The 15,251-nt window shown below is 40.1% G+C and overlaps 1 protein-coding gene across 5 annotated transcripts in view; it reads right to left on the bottom strand.

Annotated features, from left to right (window-relative positions):
- The window catches only part of Fer (FER tyrosine kinase), a 305,523-nt gene that overhangs the window by 116,039 nt on the left and 174,233 nt on the right, over positions 1-15,251 (bottom strand). For all 5 annotated transcript variants that reach the window (XM_055628366.1, XM_055628367.1, XM_055628368.1 and 2 more), the window contains 2 exons: positions 5,031-5,087; positions 42-157 (listed from right to left, as the gene is read on the bottom strand). In XM_055628366.1, coding sequence (XP_055484341.1) covers positions 42-157; positions 5,031-5,087 — 173 coding nt within the window. The remainder of the gene's footprint in view (positions 1-41; positions 158-5,030; positions 5,088-15,251) is intronic.

The raw sequence follows: 15,251 nt of genomic DNA on the forward strand, positions 1-15,251 counted from the left end.
TAACTATGGACACACATTTCATATAATTTTAAAGAACTCACTTGGCTTCTTGTAAAAACTTTATCTTTAATTCCTGAGGAAGATCTGCCTTGCATGTCTTAACAGCAACAGGAGTTTTATCTTTTAGTGTGCCCTTATACACTTCACCAAAATTCCCCTGAAAATAAGAATATAATCATTGTTTGGCATGTCTGACAACATTTGAATCTTTTCTAAAATTTCAAGAAAGCATAAAATAAAGCATTTTGAGTCAACCAAAGCACTATGCTGTTTATTTATACCAATAAACAGCAATAAAGGTTGCAATAAATATGGGCATCGCTCCTCCACGATGCCTCCAGGTTAGTCTTTGCTAGAGAAAACTGGTTATTCTAATGGTTGGGTTCAACAAAAGGAGAACTCTATCACGACTGCTTTAATTTAAGTATGTGGATCTCCTTCCACTGACTCTTTTTTTATGATTTAAGCTCTATGTTTTCTTAAGTTAAAAAACACTGATTAAATGTAAAGCAAAGATTCTGAGAGAGACCCATTGGCACTGATCCAGAAAACCATATCTGCTGCAGAAACAGGCTGCTGATGTCTGAAGGTTCAGGGTGGAAAGGGGGCTTACTCAGGCACTGATATTATTGTGGTGAACTAATATTGATCGAGTGTATAGACACTATAGGGGGAAGGGTGGGATTTCCCCTAGCTAGCATCAGCTTTGGCTTATACTCCTTATATTCAATGCATGTAGGAAGAAAAGAAACCCACAGCACAGCACAGATCAATATGACTAACACCTTTTCAAAGGGCTCGTTTTTGAGTATTCCCTTAGATTCTTATTACTGGCTTTAAACTGAAACTCTCTGTTCTTCCAACTCCCAGCTTCAAGACTCATGCAGCTGTTTCTACTGTCCCTCATCACGGCTGTCACCTACTGGAAATACTTCCCTTTGTTCACTGTCACTCCGGACAAGTATCACTGTCACTCAACTGACTCTACTCAAATACAGCTAGAGACCTTAACCTGCTGACTGAATTAACTGTAAATTCACAAACAAAACCCGCTACAGGGCCCTTCTAGTGGGTTGGCTATTTTCTCTAGATCATTTACACTCCCAATCTTTTGAATAACTGGTTTGCTCTCTACTCTCCTTTCAATACTCCCATCATTTCATAGCTAATGATATTGCTTCCTACTTTTCTAAAACAAAAACAAAACCTAATAAATCCTAAAGTAATCTATGTGATGTTACTGGACTCTCATATCCCTGGGTTACAACTAAGACATGGTATTCCTGTCATTGCTTCTATTCCACTGTGAAGAATCTCATGCTGCCCTTTGCAATTCATAACATGCTCAAGCCCTAGAGCCTTCAATTCAGTCAATTCTAGCTGGACTAAGGTGCCATTACTGCTCTAAAGTCACACGTCACAGAATAACTCTAGATGTACTCACCATGTCACTACCCCTTTTGCAGCGGAGTTACAGCCTTGCGACCTCAGGCCCCTCTAAACCATCCTGCCTGGGCTACAACAAAGTGGTGCAGCCTTATCACCCCTGGCATTTCACTCACAGGACCTGGTCCCAGGCAGCCTTCTCCCCTCCGTGGTTTAGCATCTCCTCTTAGCTTCTAAGGCATAGTAACAGTTCCTGGTTTTTGTCTTTTTCTACTTCCTTGAGGACTGCTTTTTCTTCCCCTAGTTTCTTGATGTTGAAATGACCAGGGTTCAGTTCTCACCCCTCTTCTTAATCTAGGCCAACTCCTAACTCCCCTATTTATATTCTGCAATAATATCTGGTTTAACCTCAGCACTTGCTATTCAACTCCCTTTCCTTGCCATTATACAAAAATCTAACAGATAAATTTGATGCAGCACATACCTTTAATTTTCTTCCCAGAAGTCTGCTGCCCTTAGAGCTGACTTCCATCTTTCTCTCAATCCCTACTATATCCATCATGATATACAAGTGCTTCAACTTCAAAAGGTATCTAAATTTACTTGTCCCAGCCCAACCCTGTACAGACCTCACTCACCTAAGCACTTCTCCCCTAAGCTGTCAACTCACAATGCCCAGAGCATTATCCTGCTCTACTGGAAACCACCCACCTGCTCAACATTTCCTTCATGATCAAAGTTAAGGCTTCCAGTGTCCAGTCAGGCCCTATCTGATCTGCACCCTCATCATCTTGCTGACTCCCACCTCCCCTTTACCTGTCATCAAAACTGTCTGGTGCCTGGCAGACGGGCTCTGCATTGACTAGCCTTTGCCTAACCCAAAGCTGTCCTCATGTCTCACTGGTGTTTCTGACAAGTTCTCACTTAAAGGTAACCATTTGAATAAGGTCTGCCTGCCTTTCCGTTTAAGAACTGTAGCACTGACTAACAAGTATACTAGGCCCTGTATGCTTTTCTCAGGACTCAGTGCCCTCTAACATAAATGGCATCCATTTCAGCACTCAAGTTACCTGTCTTCCCCCATGCTCAGCAGAGGCAGTCTGCGCACAAGAGGTTCTCTCTGCTTGCTCATGGACACACACCCAGCACCCAGGAAAGCACATGCCATACCACAGGCATCCGTAAATGTTAGATGACTCAATACCAGCTACAGAGCAACTCATAAGGCTATGATACCAAATTAAGAAGTTAGCCCTCAGCCCCAGGAGAGTGTGCACCACACCACAGGCATACTGTAAGCACGGGATGACTTAATGCCAACTATAGAGAAGCTGCAGCTGAAGGCTATGGCACTGAATTAAGAGGTTAGTTTCTGACATTACTTAGTAATTACTATTAAAAAGTTTAGGTCTCTTAACTACTCATACATTCTTAATATACCATAAATATTCAGAAAAGGCAATAATATAATAACAATTATATGCCAGTATTTTAAAATACTAAATAAAATTAAGCTAAATAAGAGTTCTTTAAAAGTATTTTCCTTAAAATATTTAAATTTATTGAGACCATCATGCCTAGTCATTAAAAAAGTAATTATTCTATCAAGTATCTTTACTAAGAAACTTAATTCTTACTGAATGATCATACAGTAAACATAAAAAATTACTAGAAACACACACATGCATGGACGCACACACCAGCTATGCTCTTGCATGCCTTTATGCCCTACACTTGGGAGGCTGGGGCATAAGAAACTCTTGAGTTTGAGGCCAGCCTGGTTACACAGCAAGTTCCAGGACAGCCAGGGCTATACGTGAGACCCTGTCTCAAAACAAACAAATATAAAATTAGAACATATTCTTTAATTACAAATATTTTTTGTTTAGTACTGAAAAAAATCTGTTTTTGTAAATATAGTCTGTTTCAGTATTTTATTTTTGAAATTTATCATTTAATTGTATTTTCAAGAAAATCAGTTTCTTTGTGGTAACTTTTCACCAAACTGCTGCTTTGGGCTGTTAACCTAAGCAACACTGTTATAATGTTTAGGACTGTTTCCTTGAGATTAGGAGAGCTCCTCAGAACGAGTGCTTCTTTTAGCTTAGGCTCTTTAGCATTAACTTACTAAAAACACATTAGCAAATACAGCCTCTTTCCAACAGCAACAAGATGCTTCCATCTGAAAAGGCATTTAAGATAGTCCTACAACGACAGAACTTCAGAAAGGACTTCCTGTCTTAAACTGCAGGGCTTTGGAGCATTAGAAGAAGTGGTCAAGTTCACTTTTGAATACAAATGGATTATCATTTATTACTTAAAATGCTGAACCTCAGGTGAATCTAGCATTGATCACTCATAAATTATATAAAAGCTTTCCTATAATAATATTTGAATTTTACATTATTTTTACAGTGCATCACGAAGCTAGATTCCACTCAAGATTTCATAAAGAAACACCCACAATTAAGTCACTGACAAAGTAATATTTATTCACCATGACCTGAGTAAAGATGACTGGCAGATCTGTGAAGAGTCTATTTGATTAATTATCAAATGTTCTTCTCTATTGGACATTCCAAATGCATTGGAAAGAATGTGTTTTAGTGTGGAGTAAGACTTGGAGAAAACCTCCAACTGGACTGCAGGAAAAGAAACCCTCACTTCTCTTAAGATTTTTCCTCACACCACTAGCAGAGCTGGTTACAAAATGGTTACTTGAAATGAAACACATCTTGTTCACAGTACCTAAATAAACTTACTTTTCTTTTCTCTGCCTTCCCTCCCCACCTCTCCCATCTGTCATATGTTTGGGTGCGGTGCTCTCCTACCATGTGGATCTCGGGTATTGAACTCAGGTAGCCAGGCTTAGAGGCAGGTACCTCTATCCCCTGCCTTTGCTCACATGATATTTTATGATGAGGTAGTGTTACAGCCTTTCCTGAGACTTTAAGAAGCAACACTTTACTTTTTTCTAAATCACCAAATACAGCTGGAAGCACAGTGTCGGCTGGATGCCCATTTGTACATTCACTTCTCTCCTTCCTTCAATAGCTGTGGGTTTTTTGTTTGGGTTTGGTTTTTTTGAGACAAGGTTTCTCTGTGTAGCCGGCTGTGCTGGCACTCACTCTGTAGAACAGGCTGGCCTCTCACTCACAGAGATCCACCTGCCTCTGCCTCCCAAGTGCTAGGTTATAAGTGCATGCCTCCACACAGCTAGTTTTGGTTTTAATATAGATTCATTATGGCTTTGATCCAGGGAAAATATACACTATTTTTGTTTTGTTTTTCAAGACAGGGTTTCTCTGTGTGGCCTTGGCTGTTCTAGACTTGCTTTGTAGACCAGGATGGCCTTGAACTCACAGCGATCTGCATGCCTCTGCCTCCCAAATACTGGGATTACAGGCATGTACCACACACTGTTTTTAAAAACAGGGATCAACATAAACTTTTGTAAGATTATCACATGTCTATCTCAGTAAAAGTCAGGAGATTTCTATAAGATATGATGATACTATCCTCTTCTAGATTAATTAATGTATATGTACCCTGATTGTAATGGAATATAAAAAGTGCTTTGAACAGCAATATGATGTACTCATGGTTAATATAAAATTTCTTATTTAGCTCAGCTGATTGCATACCTTGCCGAGTAGTGCTCCCAATGTAACATCTTCATGATTGAGATTCCATTTCTTATCCTACAGCAAAAAGGAAAAAGGCATGTTGTTAATCCATGCAAAACTACAGTTACAATACATTCCTTTGCAGTCACCAGCAAAGTAAGAAGCTGTAATTTCAACATGATATAAAATAGACCTTGAGGTGATTACAACGCTGTCAGATATTAGAATCATTACTGTGGCAAAATTCGTTGAGAAATTGCAGCTTCAAAATGATGCTACACTAACCTGCGAGTAACTCACAAGGTGTGCTTGTGACCCAGCACCCAGAAGGCCGATGCGACTCTCACTTTTAAAAAGTTGTGTTACAGTACATCACAGGGTTTCACGCAGCGTGAAAATGTCAGATTCTCACTTATCTTGGAAAACATTCTCTTCCTAAGTTAGTTTTTCTGCACACACATTATGACTTAGCTTTCTGTGGCATGGCCCATACTCTCGCACTTTTCCAGCATTCTCTGGAAAGAGCATCAAGGATGATGTCATTAGGATGTACAGGACAGGTGATGCAGAAACCTATGGTAAAGTGGCACCTCTCTGTCTGAGTTCAGGAACCAGCCACCACAAACGGAGTACACGAAAGTGTAAAAACACAGCCTACAAAACCTCACAAAACTGTGATGCTGGAATGGCAAACACATCCACTTTAAAAGGAAGGAAGGAAAAACAAGTAGAGCAAGAAATAGGTTGGAGTGTAAAGAAAGTAAAGAAGAGGAAAATGGAGCTGGGTGAGGAGGAGGAGGCAGGAGTAGACTTCAACATTTTATTCATTATTTAGGTTTTTCAAAACCACATTGGAGTAGATAGAAACATAATTATGACCCACTCTATAGGGTACAACTACGACTACCACAGTAGGTAATCAGATATATTGAGGGAACACTGTAAACGTCCTGACGGTCATCTGAAGGACCCCATCTTTAGAAATATCATGTGACCAACACTCACCTGTCAGCCTCTGACAGGCAAGTTAACTAGAGGCCTCCTTTGTTTTTAAAGTGCAACTGAAATAATATTTCAATCTAAATGTTAAGCTAAAGAGATGGAGCTTAAAAGACAGCGTGGGCCTGAGTAAGCAAAGCTTTCCTAAGCACAAAGTATAACATTAGAAGATGAAATAAAACCGTATTTCCCCAAACTTACAAACATCCATTCTTCCAAAGGCAGAATGAAAACACTACAAAAGCAAACTGCAATCTGGGAGTAAATTTTTGCAATATTTCTATCCAAAAAAGAAGTCTGTATGAAGAACAGATACAGGATTCACATCACATTAATAATCCAATTTCTAGAAATTTGTTATGTAAGTGTTGATCACTGGGCACTAGAGGGTTAAAAAGGGCACCAATTGTTAAAAAGGGCAACAATCTTACAAGACTATGAGAATGCAGAGACTAATATGTTGTTGATGAAACTGAGGACGGCGTGGCCATTTCTGAATAATTTGGAAGTGTCTTAGAAAGTTAAGACTTTTCTTATGCTCTGCATTTTTTGATTACTTCATTGATTTACACATTTAAACCTTCTGGAAAAAATATGTGTAGTGTAGTACACGTGTAGTGTGTGTCAGTACATGTCCATGCATGCGTACATACAGTTGTATATCATGAATGTAGAGGTTAGAGGTTGACCTCTAGTGTTTTCTGCAACCATTCTCTGACTTGCTGCTCTGAGAGGCTCTCAACTGACCTGGAGCCCACTGGTTAGACTTGCCAGATTGGCTGGTCTGAGACAGGCAGGACCTGCCTGTCTGCAGTGCCGGAGCTGTAAGCAGATGCTGACATGGACTGCTTTTCTGTGCTCTGAGATAACACATTAATCCCTCAAGCTTGGATGGTAGGTACTGTGCCAAGGGAGTCACCTCCCAACAAGGCTGGAAGACGTTCAAAAGGAAGGACTAGGAGGTGTGGCCTTGTTGGAGGAGGAGTGTCAGTGGGGGTAGGCTCTGATGGCTCAAAAGCCCACTCCAAGCTGGGTCTTGATCTTTCCCTGCCTCCGTTTTCCGGATGAGAAAAGCTGGGTCTTGATCTTTCCCTGCCTCCGTTTTCCGGATGAGAAAAAAGTTCTTGGCTCCTGCACCAGCACCATGCCTGCCTTCCTGCTGCCATGCTCCCTGGCGTAATAATCACGGACTAACCCTCTGAAACTGTGAGCAAGTGTCTAATTAAATGTTTCTGTTTATACATTGCCTTGATCATGTGTCTTCGCATAGCAATAGAACAGGACTAAGAAAGGGCTGGGTGCTTGTTTGCAGCATGTGGACTTCGGGACTTTGGATCAGGAAAGTGGTTGAATGCTCTAAGCAGGGGTTACAAAGACTCTGTAGGTTTAATACAGACTTGGTAGTCAGTACTGCTGAGAACAGCGTAGACTATGGAGGCACAGCACATGAGGTTTCAGAGTGGAAAGATATTACTGGCTGAGCTACAGACAGCTATGCTATTTTGGCAAAGAATGTAGCTACATTTTATTCTTGTCCAAAAAAATATGCTGTAAGCCAAATTAAAGAAGTTTTGACTAGTGCCATTGACAGAGAGATTTCAAGACATGTGGTTACTACTGACGACTCTTATACAGATCTACAATGAAAATGAGCAAATGGGGCAAAAAGAAATATAAAATGTACAGTTTGTGCAAAGAAAGAGTGCCAGGAAACAATGTTAGAGCCAGTCCTGTGTTCCAAGGAGATGAGATGTTTAAAGAAAGGCCTGATGCTAAATGGAGTAAAGCGAATGGTATCCTCAGGGCAAGACCCCACCCAACTAAGCTCCCAATTTCTGAAAAGAAAAGCTTATTCAACAAAGAAAGCCCCCAGTAAGTCAAAGCTTAGGCAGATGGAAGGTGTGGAGGGGCCTGGCTCCAGCCACGTGGTTCTGGCTTAAATGCAAGGATAAGAAGTAAAGGAGTTGTGGAACCTTCTTCCATGGTTAAGGAAAGCTTCTGCAGCCAGATGTGTGACGACAGAGTCCCATGTGACTGCATGGAGGCCCTGAGAAGCCTCTGTATGAGAATGTGAAGGTGAAGACTACATTGCTCCAGATAGCCCCCAAATGCTGGAGGTACCAGAGCCATGAGATACCTACCAAACAAAACTACATACAGGAAGAACCAGAGAGAGAGAGAGAGAGAGAGAGAGAGAGAGAGAGAGAGAGAGAGTGTTTTGTGCTTTGGTCCAGTATTTCTTCACTATATCCCCTTTTCCTCCTTTTAGAATGGTAATGTATATCCTGTGTCATTGTAAACTGTGAGTATGTAATTTGGTTTTTGATTATATGGGAGGTTACAGTTAGGAGACTGTTTGAGCCTCAGAAGGGACTTGGTAGTTTTAAACAGTATGGAGACTGTAAAGAACTCTGGGGACTTTTGACGCTGTATTACATACATTTCACGTTATGGTATTGCTACAAGACTATGAGGGTTAAAGAGTAACAAGGGGGTTAAGAGTAACAAATAAGAATGACTCCCACAAGCTCATACATTTGAATGATCGGTCCACTATTGGTGGACTATTTAGAAAAAGGAATTAGGAATTAGGAGTTGTGTGCCTTTTGTTGGAGGAGATGTACCACTGAGGGTCAGTTTCAAAAGCCCATGCTATGCCCAGGCTTGCTCTCTCTCTACCCCATCTTGCAGGTGAGATGTAAGCTCTCAGCTACTGCTCCAGTGCCATGCCTCCCTGCCTGCTGCCATGATCCCACGATGGTGATCGTGGTCTAACCCTCTGAAACCCTTAAGCAAGACTCCAGTTAAATGCTTTACTTCATAATTGCCTTGGTCATGCTGTCTCCTCCCAGCAATAGAATACAAGGTACAACACATCTAACAATTACTAATACACCCTGTAACTAACTAGTATGTATCTAAGCAATCTATAAAATTATTAAGGTCATGAAAATTGGGTAAAGACTGAAACAAACACAAAAATTTATCAGAAATTGTGGGGTACTGCTAAAACAGTATTTAAAGGGAAGCTTCTATTTCACAGGCTTATTAGAAAACAAGAGAGCTCAAGTCGATGACTAAGACATTTTCCTTAAAGAGCTAAGAATAAAGACTAGAATAAAGAATAAAGGAAGGAATGACAAGGAAAAATAAAGTAGATCCAATGCTAGTAGAAGCAATACCAGTGCAACAGAAATGTGTAATCATCACTAAAGGTTCCACAGCAACAGAGAGCTCCATGTTGGAAAGAACTGACTTAACAGCTCACTGGTTCTGTCAAGGCTCTTACTGAAGACAGAACCTGACCCAAATACAAAGTCTCTGTTAGAAACTAGGAGTGATTTTTTCAGACTGATTTCATGGAAAGATAACTATAGAACGATAGTTTCAAAGTCACTTAAAAATGAATTTAAATAATGTTACTACAAAAATGTTACCACTTTCTTTCTTGGCTAAAAGCAAGAAACTTTTGACAGCCTCAGCTTGGCAGAGGTCAAAGATGTCACAAATGTTTGGGGCTCAGATTCCTGATCTGGATCCTAAATGGTTTTAGACCTAGCCCTTCAGAGTAGGGGAATGTGAGAGCGCCCATACAGATCCATACAATCTCTGGCCTGGTGGAGACTTACTGTTCCAGTGTAGGGTGAGTCACTTGGTCGATGGGTCACCCCTTGGAAGGTGGACACACCTTAACCCATACTAAGACTGGTAGGATAATTTACCCTGTGTTACAACCCTCACTTGAGTGAAGTCCCGACAAGCTGAGCAGCCACGAAGTTTCAGCTACAGTTGCCTGCCCTTCTGAATCCTAAGAAAGGTGTAACTCTTCTGTTGGTTTTCTCTGTCTGTTTGGTTTTCTTTCTTTAGATGCTGACCAAAACCTAAGCCAGCTCTTGCTGACACTTTGGGCTTCCTTACTTTCTCTAAAGTTCCCCTCTGTGAGTCTGCCATGCATCTGGCCCCCACGCTGTCTTAAACCTATTTTTCTAGCATGCCAATTTTTTTTTTTTCCTCTTCATCGTCCTCCTTCTCTAGGAAGTTTTGGAGAGTTGTAGTTTGCCTATCCTGGGATGTTTTTATTTTAGACTCTAATGAATTTTCCCTCCAGCTTTTTTAAGGTAAGTGGAAAAGATGGCAAACACACTGGTTAGCTTGACACAGGCGCCCACGGTGCACTGCATCAAAGCACCTCAATGCTTCCCTTTCTTGGTGTCTACCTTCTTTTAAACCCACTGAGACTTAAGAAGAAAAACAAGAGACTCAGTTTTTAAGAAGGGCAAAGTGCACTCCTGGAATTAAGTAATTGCCTGTTTTTATTGGAATTTGGTAGCTACTATTTTGTTAAAATGGGGAGCGAGAGGCAAGCTCTCTGTCTATTTGATTGGATGAAGAGAAGGGCTCTTACCACATACCCAAAATGGGGAATTACCTAACATTGACCTTGGGTAGTGGATGGGATATTCCTACAAGTGCTGCAGAATGTGCGAGAAAGGCAAGGAACCTGGTTACAGAAGATACTAAAATGTCTCCCAAACCCCTCAGAGTGCATCATGAAATTCAAAAGTAAAATTAGGGAACAGGAAGCTAGGCTGGATAGAGAATGGCGTGTTTCTAGCAGAGTGGGAATCTCCAACTTTTCCTTTACTTCTACCAACTTCTTCTAGCCATCTCTTTCTAAACAAAGTCACACTCTGAAATTATGGTTAAAAAGTATTTGTAGTTCACTCCAGTTTACCCTGCATTTCTGCTTTCTTACCTTGCTACTCTCTCTGAAGGGATCTAGACAGAACAGAAGCAGTGCATGCGGTCTGCTTTCATACACAGGGGTGGTTCCTTTTCCTCACCCTTCCCATGTGCATTAATAACAAAGGAAGACAGGGATAAAGCAGGGCTTGAGACAGGGCTCAGCAGCTAAGAGCACTTGCAGAGGACCCGGGTTTGAAGTCTACTACACAAGGGCAGCTCACAACCGTCTCTAGGCCCAGAGGACCCAACACCTTCTCTGGCCCCTGCAACACTGAATGTGCAATGCCTAGACATGTAGGCAAACAGCCAAAACACTTAAGAATAAATCTTTGTAAAAGATTACAATAAACTACGCCATTAAAAAGATACAAACACAGAAGGCGCCCAATAGTGCTGCACACACCAACAAAGTTTTATTTAATGATTCATCTGTTTGCTGGTGATTTGTGACCATATTTAAAAAATCCATAGACCTATGTTCAAATTCTAATGATTAAGTTTGTCTGATGTTGAAGCATCAAGAGAACTGGCTAAAACATTTAATGTGTTTTTAATATTAGGATCCCATCCTCTTTGTGAGTTCATGAATATTAATGTCTTATTATTATGGCAAAGGAACTCAATATCCATTTTCTCTATTAATTCTATCTCAACACCAAAAGTTACACTACTTTGAAACATAGGATTCTTTTGATTTAAATTGGAGCTTTTGTTTTTTGATTTTTTTTTTTTTTTTTTGTTTATTCTTTGAGAAATTCTTTAAAGACCCAATGGAGGGTATCTCTAAAATATACCATGCACTTCACAGTATCCACAAATCATCAAAGGAATTTTAAGAAGTGCTAAAAGATGTAAGGTTAGCCTACAGTAGAGATAAAGGACATCTCTTTTGTTTGTCTAAAGCAAAGCTTTCATCAACTTCACTTAGATATGTTTCCACATAGACTATCTTGCTGTGTCTCAGAAGAATGCCCCTACTATATTGGCAAATGCCTGGAAAGACACTATTGCTCCATTCAGTACATGAGGAAGCTGAGGCTTGAGAGGTTAGTGCTTGTCCAGGGTGCAAGGTACTGAGTGACAGATGACGAAGCTTATCCCCCTCTCCTAGTACACCAACATGTGAGCACCCCACCGCTGTGCTACAGAGGTGAGTCAAGGAGTACAGCCCTGCAGACAGGCACACTGCGGAGTCCAACCATATTCCTAAGCTGAACGGGAAGATCAGACAATGGCCTGCATGTGTGGCCGGAATAATGCCATGCCACTTGTCCCACCCCGGGTGCCCATCACAACATATTACAAATGGGTGTCACTTAGAGGAGATCAATTCATGCCAACCAATAAAATTACTTTAGAGGTGAATGACGCAGGTCTAAAGTTTCACTTAGACCCATGACCGTTATATCTAGTGTAAAATTGAGTTCAAAACGCCCTTCATTTTATTAAGGAACTGGAAGGTCAAGAAGCATCCCTGAGAATCAAATCATACTGAGCCAAGAACAGAAGGTTTTAGGTCAGTTCTGGCTGGGAGATAGAGAAATCCTGTCTGAAGCACACCTTGTATAATCTTCAGTAATCCCCTCAAGCAACTCAGTAGCAGCAGGCTTGATTTCAGCTGCATTATATCTAGGCTTTCAGCCTGTTCTCCAACTACACTGTGAGTAGCTTTCAAGTCCCAAATACAATAGTCCCTAAGGTTACAGATTACTGTCATGTACCCTTTTATTACAAGACATGGTTGCCATGGAAATAGTCCTCAGTATAGACTTTAAGATATATTACTTATTTGTATTAAATCTCTTAAAATTTTGTGATTTTTTTTATAAATGTGTAAGGAAAATAACTGCTGAGCCCATACTATCTCCATTTAATGTAGAGAAATAGTAATTTAAATAGTAGGTAAACTTACCTATACCTACTTCCATAAAGAAAAGAAACATCAGAAAATTCAAAGTCAAAAGCTATGTCAAACATTGAGCTATGCTCAATCCACTAAAGGGGTATGATTTTAAGTGTTTCCGATTTTAAACAGTATGCCAGTGAGTGAATGTCAGGGGTCTGACCCCGGTAGCTCCCGGAAGCACGTGTAACACCTTATCTACTCTTCTTTTGCCTCTGCCAGGCCACTGTCTCTGTCTTGATGCCAGCACTATAACATTCTTGCTACTGAGGGTAACCTCCTTACTCTACTGGAATAGAACAGCAAAAAATTAAAGTAGAAAGACCACTTTCCCATCCTGACAAAATGAAAATACTGTGGTGCTGATCATAACAAAGACCATTAAGTGAGGCAGAGCTGACAATAAGCAGGAAATTGTGATTATTATTTTAGTGACATATGTGTCAATATTACATGAAAATGATTCAATGAATCATATTTTGAGAGTTTAAAAACAAAAGAAGAAATAAAAAAGTAAATGTGACTTTTCAGGTTTCTTCTTCTTATCATGATTATCAAACTTTTCAACTGTGTGATGAAAAAATTCCAATCAGACATTGGAAGAATTTTTAAAAGTGCTCCTAAATTGGGTTGGTTAATATTTCTATTGCTGTGTATTTAATGTTTTAGAGACTACTAATTTTTCACATCCTTGAGGTGAAGGTGACTACACTATCTAAAATTCAAATTGACTGATAATGATGAAATAATATGTTGCAGAGTTAATAAAAGTGTCAGGAATATATTTATCGTAGAAATACTTGGGAATTAAAAATATGTTTCAGTAATACTGACTTGAAAGATGTGAGCTGAATATTGAAGACTGCAGTGGTGATCTGAACACATGAATTTACGGTGTCACTTCTCATAGTCCGAGTAGTAACTAGTGTATGCTTGCACAGCTCACTGTGAGTGAGATGGAGAACGGAAGGGTCAGCTCAGAAATACCCCTCTTCTTGACAAGTTAAGACCACTGAATACAGCTCTATTAACTTGGCTAAGAAGAAGACATGATTCTGCCTTTGCTTGGATTCTTCCAGAAGTGGACACAGACAGGAATCCAAATGTAAGCTATTAATTTAATATGTATAATATAAACTTATTAAATTAAATTTAGTTTATAAATATTGTATAATGGCTTAATTCTGCATTACACAATAACTATTGTATAATGATAATGGCTTAATATAGAGAAGCCCAAGTGGACAATTAATAGCAAAATAAGTGTTTATAAGTAAAATATTTAAGTATAAATATATAATATACATAAAATATATAAGAATACAAATAATTGGGTAGTTAGCTATTAATCCAAGTCTTAGTTATTTTCTATTGTTGTGAAGAAACACCCTGATCAAGGCAACTGTTATAAAAGAAAGCAAATAACTGGGGACTTGCTTACAGTTCTAGAGGCTTAATCTTTTGTCTTAGTCTTTTGGCAGGAAGTAGACGAGCATGGTGCTGAAGCAAGAGTTGAGAGCTTTACATCCTGACAAGTGCCAGCAGGCCATGGGAGATACTAGGCCTGGTGTTTTAGAAACTTCAACCCCCAGTGACACACTTCCACTAACAAGCCCACACCTCCTAATCGTTCCCAAACAGTTCCACTAATCAGGAAGCAAGTATTCAAACATACGACCCTGTAGGACCATTCTCATTCAAAGCATCACAATCTAGCAACCTGCATAGAACAGACTTTGCAAAGTGAGAGCCATGCGCCTCAGGATTCAGCTCAGGCAAAGGTTTATGCAGGAATTCCCGAGGCTCAGTGGAGGGGTAGAGGGAACGGAATGCTACCTCTCGGTAGTGCTTATGACAGGTTTGAGCACAGAAACCTAAAGTAGGTGCAGAGAAAAAGTCAAAGATGAAGTTCAGAGTGGCTGGGGCAGCCAACAGGGTGCTGACTGCCATCCAGTGAGTCCTCTGCCACCAAGACAGACATCTCTGTTGAAGCCTTCGGTTCTCATGGACCCCTCTTCGCAGACCTCCTGTCCCACCTACCTTTATCATTGCATTTCTCCAGAAGTGCAGGTTGCCCGTGGTTACTCCCTTATCCCAAGCCTTCCACATACACATTTGTGAATCCAGAGTCAAACTACTCACTTAAAGATTCTTATTTTAAATTCAAGGGCAACACCATTTACATATACTTTTAAATAGGAGAAAAGTAATGGCCAATTCTAATAATAAAATATACTGATCAATAACCACAGGAGTCAGGTGAGCTAAACATTCCACTCACAGGTAATAACATCTCACTTTAAAAGCACCTTCACGAAACATTTAATATGCGCTTTCTTACACTGACGTTGTGCTAAATTTCAGGTGTGCTATTCTGTAGTGTACGACTATGAGCCCACTGTCTCCCCCAAAGTTTCTGGCACCCAGGCTTGTACCTGGGATCATTTCAACAGGCTCAGCATTGGAAGATGCCAAGTACTCCAATGGGCTCTAAAAGAGAAACTCTTTATAGCTGCCATTCAGATTATTTAATTAAACAGACTTCTACATAAAATGACTCTTAGTATTTTAAAATCCATTGAAATGTACCT

Source organism: Psammomys obesus, unplaced genomic scaffold, assembly GCF_907164565.1.
Source record: "Psammomys obesus unplaced genomic scaffold, mPsaObe1.curated_primary_1811, whole genome shotgun sequence".
Classification (NCBI taxonomy): Eukaryota; Metazoa; Chordata; class Mammalia; order Rodentia; family Muridae; genus Psammomys; species Psammomys obesus.